At 35.7% G+C, this 18,031-nt stretch overlaps 1 protein-coding gene across 2 annotated transcripts in view; it reads right to left on the bottom strand.

The window, feature by feature from the left end:
- Window positions 1-18,031, bottom strand: part of CCSER1 (coiled-coil serine rich protein 1) — a 628,555-nt gene that overhangs the window by 130,017 nt on the left and 480,507 nt on the right. Inside the window, exon 9 of one of the 2 annotated variants that reach the window (XM_074148036.1) lies at window positions 8,546-8,561. The exons of the other annotated variant lie outside the window; for it this stretch is intronic. Within the exon in view, the coding sequence (XP_074004137.1) occupies window positions 8,546-8,561 (16 nt within the window). The remainder of the gene's footprint in view (window positions 1-8,545; window positions 8,562-18,031) is intronic. 2 annotated transcript variants of the gene reach the window in all.

The following is an 18,031-nucleotide window of genomic DNA, read 5'->3' on the forward strand; positions in this document are numbered from 1 at the left end:
TAAATGCCCCCATCCTTCTGCGATGCGGTTAGTGCTGAGGCAAGAAAACACAAAATCTATCATGGGATGAAGACATCCCCACCCCCAACAGACATATATTGTCGTTCACGGGAACATTTTGCTCTATTCACACTCTTGAAGTTAAGCACGTACAGCTGCCTGCCTGGCTGAAAGGCACATTAACCGAAAAAAAAAAAAAAATCTTGTATATAGAAATTGAGAGGGCAGACCCACAGCCCTCCAGGTGAGCATCCTACCTCCCAGGTCTCTGTGTCCTGCTCCCACAGGATGCTTGAGAGGCCGAGCCAAGGGGCACCAGTAGGAAAAAATATGCATATGATTGCTACTGCTAGCATCCAGGCATTATAGCTGTATCACTAACTCATGCCACATGAGGATATTGATAATTTAAAAATTAAAATCTGCAACACTTTCCTATTGTCTCAGTGTGGGTAAAGAAGACAAAAAGAAGAAGGGAAGTACTGCTCTTTTTTATACACTGCTTTATGTGTTATGCTAAAATACAGCCATATTGTTCCCAAGCTATAGTAGCAATTGCTTTCTTTTGGTTTAATTAACTCAGCTTATTTTGCTGGTATAAGTGACTATTAGAGTGTTCTGTAAGGTCAAGAATGTATCACAAAAATAAATACTTTCTGTACTTAAAAATGGAAAAATATAAGAATGCTATTTCCATTGTAATCCAATGAATAAACAACTGACTTTTGTTAGGTATATGTCAGATAAAACATTTAAAATATAATTTCCAACTTATGAACAATCACTGCTGTTGAAAGACAAACTACAGGTGCTTATACTTAGGTGACAGCAGCCCAGCTTCACCATCTTTTGTATAGTACAATTAAATTTCATTCTTTGAAACTTGCCAGCCAAGGAATGTGAACAAGCCAACAGAAATCTTTAGTTGAGCCTTCTCCTACGGAACCCAGTATATGCTCACATGTCATTGCCCAAGAAAGGTTTGACATAGTCAATGAAGCTAAAATAATAAGTAGGTCATTGTTTTACTTAGACTCATAAACAGGTAAGCAAGAATATTATCAAGTGTGCATAGATGTGCATAGATGCCATAGTTGAGGGCTACCAAACAGTGCGAGGAGACAGGAGATCTGGTTCATGCAGAGTCACTCCAAGCTTAGAGTTCATCACAAAAACCCAACAAAAAATGTCCTGTTTGGCTTCAACCTGTGCATTCTTCACAGGAAGACTCCTTTACCCTTTCTAATGAAGGCTGAATATATATCATGCTCTTTATAATTCATTCAGGTAGGAGTGAGAAGGCAAAGCTGATGCTAGCAGATACGCTGCACGCAGCCAAGATAGCCAACACCCAAATGAATTCAAATTTTCAAAGCTTTCTGCAAACCATAGCGAGAGAAACCACAACACTTTGAAGATCTCTGTCAAGGTTTTCTCTATAAAAGGAGTAGCTTACAAGAGTAGGAATTCAGACACAAGCTGTAAGCTACTGAGGCTTACAAAACACTAGCTAGTGACAAGTACAGACCAAGCTGATCCAGTAGTATTGCCTCTTTTCTCAACCTTCACATATTTTGATTTCTTTTTTGAAAAAACCACTACGAATAAATAAAAAAGAATAATAAGGCCTTTCAACATCAGGAAATATTGTTGATGTCATAGGAGATACAACACAGCCAGATAGAATAGGCTGTGTTAAAAGGGCAACCCAGAAGCAGGCAGGGACACCTAGTAACACTGGGATTGTTCTGTACATAAACCCTACTAGTGCAAGCTGATCTAGCCTCAACCCTCCCAGAAGGAATATCAAAAGACATGAATTCATCCTTCTGGATTGTTTCTGTATCTAGCTAGTGAACCACATGTCTTTGTCCTCCTGCCTATGCTTGTCTTCCAAAGACTTCTGTTTGCATGGATGGTGGCATTTTTCTTGTTCGGAGTCGTTATTCAGTTAGCTTAACTGCCTGATCCCTTAATTTCAATGTCTAAACCTACACACAAAAGCTAAACATAAGCAGCCCAGGGGTAATGATAATTGTCTGATCACTCAAATATTAAATGCTAGCATAAGGCCAGTCTTACGCATATACTCACTATCCTAACAAATAATGGTCTCTGTTAACCATTCTTATAGTTTTTACCTGTAAACACATGGAATACTTCATCCTTTTGTTAGAGAAGGAGAGGGAGACTCAATTACCTATACAATCCAAGTCATGGACCATTTCTGCTTTCTGAGTCTCCAGTCCAAGTCTGGAATCACTCCCAGAGTTAAGTCGTGAGAGCTGGCAGGAGACTGTGGTACCGGAATGACAGTGACCCCAACAAGGGAAATAGAACAATTCTTTCCACTGGGGAACTACCATTGGGTTTCTTCAGCTATCCTGTTAGTACAGAGGATAAGACTTTTCACTGCTAAAACCTGTAATTTTAAAATAAGTAACAAAATCCCAGTACTTCTTGATGATATATGGTAAAGTTTATTTTTACTACATTAATTTTTACATCTATTTTCTTTGGAATTACAGTATTTGAAACCCCAAAGATCAGATATGCAGGCAAATGTCAACAAATATAAATTATTTTTGAAATAAAATTCTGGAAGCAGCAAACTTTATATAATATGGTAATTTAACAACAAAACTAAGGCAATTATTAGCCTTTTGAAGAGAAGGGATGTAAAAATTATAGTTGCTTCATAGAAAAGCTTAATGAGGTTTCGTAGCAAGTACTGCTTTTCTTGTATTTTCTTATAAGAAATGCTTGAAATAGCTTCCAGAAAACATTCAGCAGATATTTATTTCCCAACAACAGATGACTCCAACAAAGCACATAAGAACGTCTCATTCTCTTCATGGGTTTGAGCTTCAGCAATATGACCAAATGACAATAACAAATTGACTTTTATAGAAAAGCAAAGCAGTATAAACCTTCCAGATGTTAGAAATGAGTGGATGAAAAGAAGGAAAAACTTATTAGAAAAAAAAAGTGAAAGAGGAATGAACTTGAATAAATTGAGTTGATATACTCCTACAAAGTATTACATACATTGCTACTTAAAATTTCATGATACCAAATATTAATTTTTAAGAAATCATACTGCATTATTTGTATTTATAGTTCCTATGGGTGAACTTGATAAATAGCCATGAATAATTCAAGCATTAGCAATGTCTTGCTTCATCACATTAAAAACAAGTAATTCTAATTAGTGTTCAATGAAGCATATAAAATCCATGGATTTTATGGGAAAATGACAAAATGATCAACAAAAGGAAAACCAGAGGGAACAACAGAGTGGATCATTTGTCTAGCTTCTCTCTAGAAAGGTACAGACTGTGTTATGTCTGTGAGAGAGAGAACAGCAAAGGCTGCATTTGCAAGCATGCTTGTGTGGCACAAAGAAATGGTGAATATTTTATTCCAACTTTTAACTCTTTTCAACCATCTGAAGTAAAATGTCTATCACTCTGCTTTCTTCACTGTTGATAAAATGCAAAAGTGATTGCAATAACTGTACATGCCTTTTCTTAGAAAGGAAATCTGGGGGGAAAAAAATCATGCTTTCTCTATTAGGACTTGATTAAAGGCAGCATTTTTTAATCTAGCCAATGGATTTAAATACAATACAGAAAACTGTTAATGGTTTAATAGCTATATCAGAAGAGCAACAAATGGCATCACTTTTTATTCAGCTATTCACTCTTCAAGAAAAACGTGACCATGATATCTGTAGTCATGTATTCAAAAAACAGCATAACAATGCATGCAGTTTCATAGAATTTCTCCAATGTGTTTAACATACTGTAACGGAAATGACTTGAAAACTTTTTGATATTGACTTGGCTATTAAGCCATTCAGTAATTTAAACAACCATCTTCAGCAGTACCAAATTTCATCAATCTTCTGAACTACTGACCAAAACAATGAATACAATAGTTTTTAATTTAACTACATGAGAGGAAAGCACTAACCATTACAATGATAAATCAAAAAGCAAATAGTCTCCATAATTGTAAATGCTGAATGTCACCCAAGTTAACTAAAATACAAGCATGTACGTTTTAAGTTCTCATCATAAAATGACGCTGTAATTCCTCATATAATGAAATAACATTTTTTTCCATGACTGCACATACTCTAAATCAGGAAAACATGGGTAAATAGTTTCTTTAGTTTAAATTCTGCCTGAGACTGCTTCACTTAAGTCTGTTCCAACATCCATGAGAAGACCAGTATCTGAAGCTGTGAAGTCTCTGACACTCAAAAGTCCTGAGAAAGAGCCTTTTAGCTGCAGGTTTTACGTTTTCTCAGCAGATAATGTTCATTGTTCATGTTCACCCTAATGCATCCTTTGTCTACCACAGGTTTTTTCACTGGAAGTTTTATCTTGAACTGCTGTATATCCTGCTACCCTATTATACTCATTAATGACCTAAGCAATCAAGTTTTTTGCCAGTAATTTTACTTCCTTTTCATGGTGCTTTCAATATAAAAGCATCCGATAAATATGCAATCAACAGAATATTTACAATAGTTGAACAACAAAGCTGCTGGAAAGATTTTCACAGGAATATTTAATAATAGCAAATCTGAAAATAGGTATTGCTATTATTATAACAAACTAAATGATCAACTGGAGAAAGAGAAGGGGTTTTTGTGTGGAAGAGTCCAGGAACAGCAGCAGCATTACAGTGATCAGAAGAGGGAGGAAGAACTGTACGAGGGAAATTACTCCACTGACAAAGCATAAGTTAAAGTATGCATATACTGACAATTCATTACAGTTCCAAAATAGTTATAAAAAAAATTCACTGTTAGATTTTAGATCATTCACTAATAGGAAATAGGATTACTTTGACAGGTAATTTATTCAGAATACATGAATCACTGAGTTAACTCCTGATGGAGATGTATCAGAGATTCAATTTCACTACTCAAAACAGAGTTAGGTAAATAAGAGACTCTTCAGTTTGATGCCTGAATGAAAAAGATCCAATTAATCAGAAATATTTTGTTAGGCCAAAAAAGAAATATTGCTTTAATTCAAGAATTATTTACTGTATTAACCTTATTTTTAGGTTAAAAGAAATGTATCACCACTTCAAAAAGTCAATCTCATTTGAAGAACTTGAAACAAATCATTAACTTCTAATAAAATTACTCTTTTCAGCAGCTAAAGTTTCTTAGATTAACTGCACATGAATTTGCAAGCAGAAAATAAACTCTAAAGAAAGATGCAGGTTCAAAGGACTGTATTTTTTCCCTTCTTTCCATTCCCACCAGTGCTCCCCAAATTACAGACTCAGAAGTATTGGCTGGAAGGAGCCTCTGGGGGTCATCTTGCCCTGCCTCCTGCTTGGGACCACCACGAACTCCAGGTGAGCTCTGACACATCTCTGCCTGGCCAAGTTTTGAAAATCTATGAGGATGGAGATTTTACAGCCTAAGCGACCTGTTCCAGAGCTGCACTATGCTCTGTGAGAAAAGTTCTTCCTTATGCTCATTTTGTACCTGTCAAGCTGTAATTTATGGTGTGTGCCCCTTGCTATATCACCTGCCACTATCAAGAAGATTAACTCTCAATCAGCTAGTAAGCTGTCACAAACTCTTAAGGAACCATAGTTAAAAGCCACCTTTTTGTAGACACAAGCTCTAGCATTAGAGATATAGAATTGACAATTCCCCGAGTTCATGAATTTCTGTAGAAAATATAGAGATCAGTCTTTAGGAAAATACGTATTCATAATTTCAATTACATGTATTTTTCTGAGATGTTAGAGCAAGAGAGATGTTACAGACCTTCTTCCCTCTTGTAGTGACCACAGACATAGTCACCTCAGAAATTACTAATGGAAATACAAAAAAAATAATATCTGGTATAAACAACAATGGCTGCTGGAGGCTGCCATTTCTGCTCATTTCCATGGGAAAAAAAGTAGCTTACAAAAATTGGAAGACTAAGTGTTTCATATAGAAATTATTTTTAAAATGAATTGTATTTTACAGATGTTTTGAAAGACTTGACAGAGCTTCCAAAACCATACAATTACAGCTACTTGAGGTAGTTCAAGAGGCCCAGAGCAGAACACTTTCTTTAAAATTACTTTAGCAAGAGCCTATCTAATTTCAGTGGATTTGCTTAGTTTTAATGGTCTAATGTTCAAAAGAAGTGTAAAAGAATGTATTTCATTTTTACACACTATAATGGCAGTGAAAGCAGAAACAACAAACAGAAGCAGCTCCTGGCTTCTCTACTCTCCCTTGATTAAGGTGTAGTCAAGTCTGTGAATGCAAAGCAGGACAGGAAAAACTATTATGTCTGAATTTGGTGAATCTCACCCTGATAGACTATTTATTTCAATGGTGAAAGACTAAGTTTTTTGAAGGGTTATTTAATTTAAACAGAAAACAGTATCTGATTTTAAATAAAATTATGACCATGGTGCTTTTTGTGTACTCAAGGATAAGACAGCCAAAATAGCAACAATGTATTTGTTTTATTTCTTCTTCCATATTCAGTTTTAGCATGCAAACCAAACTGAAAGATTTTTAGTGTACCACTGCACATACCAGTCTAATAAATACTATACTCCCTCAACAAACACAAACTGATGAAAACAAAAATTCTTTTTTCTAAATTCCTCAGTGCTCCTAGGTATAGAAACACACAGTTCTGTACTAGCACAATCTAAATGTAATAAAAATTATTTTTTTAAGAAGAAATCCTTCTTTCCAATCATGGAATTAAGAAAAAAACCACTAACAAAGCCCACATGCTAAGCTATAAAATAAAAACTTTTTATTTCTGTTCTATATCTAAGCACCACATTTTTTTGAGTGGGTTCCAAATTTCCTTAAATGTATTCTCTAGTCCTCAATGTTTTAAAATAATCACTTTTAAAAAAATTTCACTGTGCTAATGTTTGTTTCCATAGAAACAGGACTGAAAGCAGGAGCTGCTGTTAAAAGAATTAGAATTCTCTTCCACAAATGAAAGACTTAATAATATATTAATAAAACCATTGCCAGAATATATATTTTCTCATTTTGCAAACACAGAGCATGATCTTACATCCACTGGAGTTAACAGGACTATAACTTGTGATTACAATAGAATAAGCCTAAATCTCTAAGAAGATATAACTGAGTTAAAAAACCTGATCAAAAGACTATTCATTTAAACAGATAATTTTCTAATGAATTTTTAAACGAAATTTAGCAGGTGACTGTCAGATGAGGCCCTTTTTAGAAATATTACAATTAAGACTTATGAGCCAAAAATGTAAAACAATAGATACTAAGGATTATTACTATTTATATAATTTATTTCTAGTACTGTTGCTTAATTTTTTGAGAGTGAATTACTTCATTAAAACCTGATTGGAAGTCTTTTACAGTTAGTCAGATATGTTTCTAAACTCCAGCAAGAGAGTAATTGTATCTCTGGACATCATGCTAGCATAAACCTAAATTTCTACAGGATTAAGAATTTACTTATTTTACAGTAATTAAGAGTTTTCCTCACAAAAGCCATTCTAAGCACACCTCTCTGCATACCTTATAAATACCTCCCATAAGAAAATTATTAACTTAAGAAATCATAATTTACCTCCCCCCAAACCATAATTTAAGCCAAAGTCTTGAAGAGACAATCTATCCAGAACTGGGATGCAGTTCGTAAGCTTCCTAAATAATGTTGCCATTGTAAATTTTACTATGCAAATACCATTGTCATCGTTCTGAAAGATGACATAGGTTTTTGTATCATTTCAACCTGAAACCCATCAAACAACTGATACCAGTCTTACTATAGTATAGATTTTGAGACCAACCACTGAAATTGGTGACCCTGTGTGAGACTTGTAGCATTTTCTTAGTAAGATGTTCAGTCTGGAGAATTGATTGTATCTGGCCTATGGTTAGGGGGAGAGTTCTGCACCCTTCTGTGAAGGTAAAACTTCTTTATAAAGCTCAAAATACATCAATTTATATTCCTATGCCCGAAATTTTTTTTCCATACATAGAAGAGCATTACGATAGATAAACCTTTGGAGAAAATACCATGGTTGGACTTTACAAACATGCAGGTATATTTAATTAGTTTTTTAGGCATTATTTCAACTAAACTACTACTTGTATCTGTTGACTCCATATATGTTGATCAGCTCTACAAGAAAATGACTGCCAGTACTTTGTCTAAGAGAATCTACTTTTACTAGTAGGTTAGCCTGCTCATTTCTAAATTCCTTTAAAATTCTGAAGTAAAGACATTTTAAATATTTTAATTTGCAACTTATGCATTTATTATTTCCACTTTAGGTTTTTCTCTATATTAGATAAGGTTTCTTCCTCCACAATGCATTGAGATTCAAAAAAAAAAAAACCCCAAGACATTAACTTCTCAGCATTGTATCTACCTTCTCTGTTTTCTCCCTCTGGTTGACCAAAGAAGCCATTGACTGCTTTGAAATATCTTGACAGTGAGCAAGTACTTCTTTAAGATTGTTTTATCACTTGAACTATCGATGCTAGGAACTTAACTCTTGAAATTTACATTCTAGATATTTTCTGATGTAATTTATGCTTTTAAAAAAATCACTACCGCTGTATTTAAAACTCTGAAGTATTTATGTTTGCCATAAGTAATTAAACTTATGTTTAATTGTGAGATTATAACATTAAAGTACCATTTATCAAGAAATTAAGGATTTAGCTTACGTTGATTTATTTTTAACAGTGAATTCTTCATTGTATGAAACCCCCTGCCTAAAGGTTAGTTTAACTGTTAGATTTTGGCACTTTTCTGATCATTAGATGGTATGAAATTCTTTGGATATAATATGGCTATTTCAAGTGTCTGATCCAATCTGTTCTGTCTGTAAAGTTGATTGTCAGGTACCACATAACTGTATTGACTTTTGTTGAGATTCTACCGTGTTTCAGGAACATCTAATATAGTACAGCTCTTTCTATATTTCTTCTCATTGATTTCTTCTTCTAAGTAGCACTAATCAAAACTGGTAAGCATTTTTCATTCCCCAAATTACATGTAAAAGATAATACATTTTCTTAGAAGTACTGCCCACTGTCACCTTCAATCAACAATTACTTACAGTTTGAGGACATTTCAGGTTAAACAAGGAATTAAGTCTTGATAAAAAGTACCATAGATATAAAAAAGTTAAAGCTTTGTCATCTTGTGCAAGGCCTAGTAGCTTAATCCAGTGGTTTAATAGAGGATATAAACTTAAAACCCTGACTCTAATATGTATTTTTGCACGGGAAAAGTGTAGTTTAAAGGAAATCTTGCACTGAACATGTGTATTTTCAGAATTGTGGGGTTTAGTCTTCTTCACGTAATATGCAAATAAAATAGTCCAGCAGTTCAAACTGCACAGTATACCAGTTTCACTGGTCTATTTGTGCTTCTGCTCCACGTAATGGACAAATGATAGGAGAAAATTTAACACCTCTTCTTTCCCTAAGGCACTTATACTGCAATTCTGCCCAAAAATCTGGAGCTGCATTTTGTTTTGATGTTTTTGTATTTTGTAAATCTGTATCTTATTTTCAGGTCAGCAACACAGCAATGAACAAAGCTGGCTCATATAGCTATCACAAGGGACTTCTGATGACACCTGTATTCTCTTTGGACTCCCCATTCACTTTGTCCTCTGTCTTTGCATCTTATTTTGTTGCTAATTACAGATAATCTCATATTTATGGTCAGTTTTGGATTGTATGTTTCTTTATTTCCACTTTTGTTGGTGTCTTCATTGTAAAACAGAAACGAACTCACAACCTATCCCATTTCAAAAGACAAGTTTTTATCTTGTTGAAAGGAGTCTTAACTCCCATTTTGGAATTTTTTAGTTATCCTTGTACTCAGCACCTCATAGTTTACAGCCGGAGTGTTAAAATGCCCCCATCAGTAGAAAACTGCTATTTTAAAATGTTATATAAACAGCATCTTAGTTTCAACCACTCATTACTTCACCATGTTTCACCAGCAGCTTGTTTGGACCCTGGGCTACAAAAGGAAATGTCATAACACAGCACTGGCACAGATGCCACTCAATGTCTCTCAGATCTTTGGATGCCCAGAAGCGCATGACTTCCCAGTGAATTGCAACACCGGCCCCAAGCCTCCCCCACTCACTCTGGAGGTAAAGCAGCCATAAGTCCCCAGTAGCCTAAAATATCTCACATGAACTCAGATGAAATTAATCTTGCCTCCTCCACTGCGGTAGAGTTATGGTAGGATCACTGGTAACATCAATTGGAAGAAAACATAGCCTACTTTTGAGTTTCTATGCGACAGGAAACAGCATTTGTCCAGTAGCTTTCCTGCTCTGGATTCCCAGACATCCTCATTTCCCATTTTTGTATATGAACAGTAATACTGTTCAATGTTTTGCAAGGACCAGAAAAGTTACCACCAATGACAAGAAGACAAGTTTAGTAAGTTCTAAGCTCTAATTTTAGCTTCCTGTCAGAACTTTGCCACAACATGTTCATAGGTCCATATGTAGGTCCCACCAGTACATGTAAAAGCAGAAAATCACTGGCTGAAATATTTTTTGCCCCCGATGTTACAGATTCCCTTATTTATGTTTTTATTTTGCTTCTACATGCTTCACAGTTAAACCACTGACACATTCTATATATACAGTTTTAAACTACGTTTCCCATCTCACCATTTCAGTGATGATCATTTTACTGTTATTTCATCAGCTAATCATAGAGATTCTGATAACTTCTTCCAACCTATTCATGCACATACTTAACACCATTAGGCACTCCCCTGTTTATGTCACAGTTCTGCATCTTCGTTTAGGTACACAAACTTTATTCTGTCCTTCCCATACCTTCCCATATGTTTAAATCCCTGACACCTCACATGACACTTCATCATTCATCCCAAACAGTGATTCCATACAATGAAGGAAGCTAGTAACAGTGGTACCATGCACACTTCTGATTATTTATAACTAAACATGTTAAAGCATGTTATCAAGTTTGTGTGTTTCCAAAGTCTTCGCTGATTTTGTTAATCATGTAGACCAGCGGCAGGATTAACTTAAATGAAAGTAAGCTAGACAGCATCTTGAATTTTCATTTTAGCAGACTGCTAAGTGTCATACATATGGGATAAAAATAATAACTTCAGCATTGTTTTTCTGAAGGATTCAATGAGAATACTAATTTGCTCCATCATACCTTAAATAATAACAGGAGCACAATTATATTTCATGAACAGTGTTTCATCTTGATATTTTTTTCTCCCCTTAGATACACCCAGTAGAATAGGAACATCTTAGATGCACAAAAGAAAGGACAGTCATATACAGATCATATTTTCTGTTACTTTTGCAAGACCCACACTCATAGACAAATGCTGTATGTTTTCCTATGAATACACAAGAGCAGCATTGGTGAATTTATGCAAGCAACACGTTTCAAGCTGCCAACAATGAAGCATTGTTCAAACTGCACTGAATTTTATGAATAAGCCTGTAATGTTATATTATGATGAATCTATTTGACATTCAGCGGCACGATGCAGTGCATAGTAATTATAATAATGCAGTGCATGGCTGTAGCTTATTATATGCATATGGAAGACACCAATGTCTTTAGGATGGACATTGAACTCAAGGTAGGAGGAGAGAGACAGACTCAAGGAACATAAGAAAGTCCTCATCTCAAAGTCTGATGGTATTCTGAGAATCTATGTATTCAATATACACACTCACACACGCACACTGTTAAAGCAGCAGAGAGATCACCTTGAATTAGAATGTAAGCCTTTCTCTTTTTTTTTTTTTTTTTTTTTTTAAATATAGCACATAGTGTTTGTGAGTTCTTGGGTTTTGGGTGGACAAGAGGGAATTTTTTTTTTAAATTTAAAAGAAAAATTATCTATTGTCAATATTTCCAATAGATTTAAGGAAAAAAATGACTGAGAACCCTCTATAAAAGTTCCCTTTCCTCCCCAGCTCAGGGGATGGGACTTGTTCTTCAAATTAATTAGAAGGAAAGTCTTAGAAATATAGCTGGTCTCAGTAATGTCTCCCTTACACCACATTGTTCAATTTTCCATTTCTTAATTTGAGATCCAGATTCTTTTTGTTTGCACAATGGATAGAATAATTTGAAAAACAGGACAGAGAGAGTCTTTAGTTTTAATAATGATATTCATCAATATGTTGAACACATGATCTGAGGATATTATTCTTATTTCCCTCCAGACTTTGAGCCATTATGGTATTTTCTTCCCTTCTTGCAACTTCATATAGTGCACAGCGCAGCCCCAATTTATGATGTGTTGAACAAAACACAAGAAAGAAATAAAGAAGGGGTCAATAGAAGCTGTTAGCTACAAACATGTTACAGGCAATATACAACACCAGTGGTTGAATATTGACCTCAGGGCATTAACTCTATATTGGCATGCCATGCTACAGCACATGAACACATAGTCATCTTTACAACACAGAGCGGAATTGAAGAGACTCACATAATTGCCTGCGAGAAGGTACAGGAGCACTTCCAAATGCTGTGCCCTGTAAATAAAACACATTTTTTTTGGAGCAAAGGATGTCAGATTAACAGCAGTAGCAAATGAAAAAAATGACAAGACATGAAGAAAATGAAGGCAGTGAAACGAAATAGAGACTGTTTAGATAGAGGAGCTTGTTATTACTGAAGAACTGCAGTTCCTATTTTCAGATAAACATAAATTATAGTGTGGAATGTTCTATGAGTAATCCACCCATCAGAGGACACAATGAACCAAAAAGACAGAAAAAATGAGACAGAGAAAAAAGAAGACAGAAAAAAAAAAAAATCAGCATAAGACAGGCGTGCTCACACTTGTCAGAAATTAAATTTGATGGAAAGGACAATGTACAGAGTATATATTAAAATGAATTCCTTTACAGAAATACGAAGGGTCAATTATTTAGCTGATACTGTCACTGTTTGAAGGTAAAGTACATTTCAAACAGATAGGAAGGAGAGTGATCACAGTACACTTTGGTTCCTGTCCCTTCCTTCTCATCTTCTCTCCTAAATTCTTTAACAAGTCCTCGCTGAGCCAGTTTGATGACAGCTAATAGGAAACAGCTTTATTAAATCCTCGATCAATATACACAGTGTACTCTTTCAGTAGATAGAGTGCTTCATCTTTTGTGTATTATGCCAGCAATTACCACACATCTCTGAAATACCAACTGTGCACGTACAGAAAATATGAATCAAAAGCCAAGCAAGTCATACCAGTTGGGATCTGTAAACAAGCCTCTTCCTGATGCGATCCCCTATCTCCACTCTTCCCTTCCCTTGCCCCTCCCCCCAAGAAAAACCCAATCCAAACTCAGAAAAACAAACTAATCAAAAGAGATTAAGAGGATGACTAGGTGAAGAGAAACTCTAGTGTATAAAATTTGAAGAGCAGTGTTAAAACAAACTATGTTGTCTCATTCTGAATCTATATCATGAATCAGAGCTTTGCTTCATGTTTGTGTCCAAGACTACATCCTCCTTCCCAATGTAAAAGAGCACACTGATCATTTGGACTGGGTAGTCAAGGATGACCAATTACTGAAATATTTAGATTTAATTTATTGCCTTAAATAAAAATAAATCAAACACCTCAAACTTATGAGACTTGAGTGAAGTGTGACTTCCTTTGAAGTCATTTTGACTTCCAGCATCTTTTTGAACTCAAGGTTGGGAACTGATTTACCAGGCATTTAGATAATGCTAGGCGTTTGTTCTTTGAGATCATTTTCTCTTTCAGGTCTTGTAAAATTCTGTTTTCCTCTACCTAGGAAAAGTAAAACATATATGTGCACATCTAGAAAGCTCCACAGAGAAACCACCTTTACACTACTGCTCCCATACCACTTTATTTAAGGAAAACCAAAATAACTAGGATTATGCATCACTTCAGATGCTATGGCTGTGCTGCTGAGACCACAGCTTTCTATGCTGTGGTCACATACAGCGTTGGGTAGCTTTGCAGAAGCCATTTGTCTCACTACGCCTCAGCTTGTGACTCTGAGACTAAGTCCTTCCTGCAACTGCAACAAGAGGTCACAGCCACTGTGACAAGTAGCAAAGGGGGCAAACTGGGTTTAACTTGTGTTGGGGCAACAGAAAACACATTAGCTGCCTCCCTTCTTTCCAAGGTTGCATATGCTGCCAGGAAAAGGCAGTAAGCTCTCCTATTTACCAGCAGTAAACAATGCAAGCAGGAAGCCCTTTCCTCCAGGGTAGACAGCGCCCTGCAAGTCCACTATCCCCAACCCCAGTTATTTGTGGAGTTATTTCAGCCCTGCCAAAGTCCACCTTTATCTCTAGCTGCCTTCTCAAAGTAACCAAAGGACAAGTTGGTCTGGGTACATTTGGCACTTAAACCAGTTCTTCAGTAACTACTAAGGCTTTAATAATTATTTCCAGTGCTTCCTTAAGTCTTTTGCAAACAAAATACAGTTATTTGAAATACTAAGGTGAAAGTGTTGAGGGATAGACATTGCACAAGGGCAGTACCACAGCCTCCTCATTCTGCCAACTCTATGCTATTCTGCTTTGCCTAAAGGCAGCTTTCTAGTAAAGCTGAGGTACTCTGGTTTAACTTATGTTAAGGCACCTCCTAAAAGTAAGTTTTCAATTCATAATTTAAAGACATTGAAATGATTTGTGAAACCATACTTAAAAAAAAAAGCACAGAGTAAATTGGTCTGATAATGGTTAGCTGACTGTTTGCTTATTTAGCCAAAAGTACTTTTTTCCTACGCTTTGAAGTGTATCATCTACATTTTTTCCCTTCATGAATCAAAAAGAAAATCTTTAAACAGCCTCAACTTACACAAAAAGAAAAACATTTAACTAATCTCAACTTCCACAAATACATCAACCAAAGAATTGGGAATTCAATTATTATTGTTAGCTACAATTATCACTACTAACACCAATTAAGTAATGTATTTTTAATGACATAACACACCTTTGAAAAGCAAGATGCCAATAAATTTGACTACATTACTTTTTCATATTTCTGATTTCCACAGTGAATGGCCTCACGAGGCAAAAAGGATACATGTCTTTATCTTTTAACTAGGCCTTTCTTTCCTTTCTTACCCCCCTCATACCTCAGAAATAAACCTTATCCTTCACTATCATCTGGCAAAATGATAAGGAGTGTTTTTCAAAACTAAGCCAAGTTTCAGACATTGTCTGTGGAAAATCCAGGCTCTTCTGGAAATCTTAGTAGTTCTGCAGTTTTAATCACATATAGGTGTGTTTTTTCTGTCCTCCCTGTGAGGAAAAACTAAACCGCAAAGGTGTTCAGGCTTCCATGATAGCTTCAGTGGTAAATACTGTATTTGATTTTACAAGTGCCCGGTCATTCCTAGAAATGTAGAGTCTTACACAAGGATAAGTGAATGCTATTAATAACGTACAGGCATTGTAGATGACTAGTTACCTTGTAGTTACTAAGCTGATTTATAAAAGTTAGAACACTCATCTGAAGCTGCTAAGTGGCTAACCCTTTCCTCCCTTTTTGCTGCATGATTTTAATTATGAGATCACTTACAGAATAGTATCTCTCAAAATATTGGTCTTAATATACAGCAAAGTTTGAATTTGGATTCATCTTTAAATACTGTCACATGCATTAGGCTCACCATAGGACACTGATGTATGTTAAGCATTTCCATACATTTTAAATGTATGTAACTCATTTTCATTTAAAATGCATTGGAACTGAGGTGCAGATTCAACATCTTGGGATCACTGTGCAAACTTTTTTTTGTTGTTGTTGATTACTCTCCCTATATCAGCTCAATGTCACCTAATTTTTTAATGCTAGAATCGCAGCAATTCCATGCTGTAACTGATGAGAAGCAGGCAAAAAGTCTTCATTATGATTTTATTTTTCACCTTTTCCTTTTCCACTTCAATTAGCTCTAAAGATCTTTTTAACTTAACACAAATAAATCTCTCTGCTAATTCATTTAACATGGAATAAATTTTTAAAATTATATTCTGGATATTACTACATACACTGTGATTCCAATAAATACCAAAATAGTCTAATGAGTGCAGTAAGTTATACTTCCTCATCAGCCAATTAATGTGCCAGTGTAAGGAAACTGAAAAAATAGTTGCTGTTTGTGATCAGAGACCTTTCTGGAGGGAAGGTCTACAAATGGGCAGCTCCTATATTTCATCGTTGAATATACAGGTGAGGAGAAAACAGTCATCAGTACCTCAGTACCTGAAAAGTCAGAGCTCAGCAGACGAGAAGGAATCCATCAAGATCCAGAAGCCTCTAAAAGTGAAGCTGTCAGATGCCTTATTTATAACACTTGGCCTATTCAGTGGGCCCATGAGGGGAATACAGTTTTTAGGACTGCTTTGCACATGAACACAGTGTGACGAGATAATGCACCTGCTTGGGTCTTGATTCCTGCCTACTTCTTACATCCTGTGGCACAAAAAACAAGTATTGAGATTTCAGTCTGAAGTGCTTGCTAGCCTGCTTGTCCTGGGAGAGCCAGAGCTCATCCTCTAGGAATAAGCTGCTAAACCAGTCAGCATCTTCGAGCTGTAGATGCAAGGATTCACACACTTTTTTAAACTAAAAAAACAAAACAAAACAAAACCAAAACGAAGTGGTAAGAGATCTGTGCAACCATATTCGTTTATTTAATATTACCATAGCATCAGATGCTGAACTAAGCACTAATCAGCTAGTTAACTCATGCTTAGAGTAGATTCCTGGGAGGTATGTTCCCTTCGAAAGCAGGGCAAAGACTAATTTTTCTACAGGTTCCTGTGCCATGCAATTCAGTGCTTTTTCCTCACAAGGCAAAAGTAAGAAAGGCGTTTATTTTATCTTTTCTGCCTCCATATAACATACCCTCAGCATCCCCTCATTGTTAATGAAGGAATGTTTGATTACCCAAGACATCCCGAAAGTGAATGTGGATTTCATGCACCAGACAAACAGATAGACTGTTGTTCTGTTTACATTCCTTCAGTCAGTCATTTACAATTTCTTTTCACTTAGCTTTCAGAAATGCAATCAGAACATTACAAAGCTCAGTTCTTTTTGAAAACACTATCAATTTTTAATCTTGTCAAGGTGAGAGTATGACACAGTTTCTGTCAGAAGTCACAGTTAAGTATTCACTGGAAGCTCCAATGAACTCAGCAAGGGAATCTGGTATTTAGTTCCCACAGCTATTTTATTTCTCACATCCTCACAGTGAACAAAATCAGTTACTGTCAATTTTTTAAAGTAATGGCCACAAACACCAGCCAGCCTAAATATTTGTGACTGTAGCTATTCTAGGACAACAGCAGCAAGGAAGTCTGAATGAAAAGGGCTCATAATGCAATCTGTTCAATGAAGCAAAACATCCAAGTATGTATTAGTTTGCTGTTCGAGCAAAGCCTTTCAGTAAAAATACTTTAGCAATTGTGTATGTTTCCTACATCTCTCTGAACTCTTAAGTTATGAGGTCACCTGTTATTAACTGTATATAGTTACTGAAGTCTTCTGGGTTCACCTTGAGCAACTTGGAGGTCTGAGTACTGCAACATATGAAATGATCCAATGAATTCATCTGAACTGAATACCCCCTTCTGCAGCATAACTACACAAATCTTTTTGTGTCACTTTCTATGAGGAATGTCCACAAAGATGTGTATTGACAACAGACCAATCAATGCCAGAAGAAAATAAAAGAGAGCTCACTACCCATCAAATGAATGTTTTTCCAATAAAAGCTTTCTTTTTTTCTGAGAGCACAAAACCTACCTATTACATGGTTAAAAAGACACTAACTAAAAAAAAAATAAGCAAGCAAAAAAAAAAACCTAAAACAGACCAGCAACCCAAAACTCCAAAACCAACCCTACCATGTCCAACCCCAGATTATGATTTTTAAAGAGGCTACTCAAGGTAGGAAACATTTTCCCTAGACAAAGAGCATAATTCTTTGACATGAA

The sequence above is a fragment of the Numenius arquata genome, chromosome 5, assembly GCF_964106895.1.
Source record: "Numenius arquata chromosome 5, bNumArq3.hap1.1, whole genome shotgun sequence".
In the NCBI taxonomy this organism is placed as follows: domain Eukaryota; kingdom Metazoa; phylum Chordata; class Aves; order Charadriiformes; family Scolopacidae; genus Numenius; species Numenius arquata.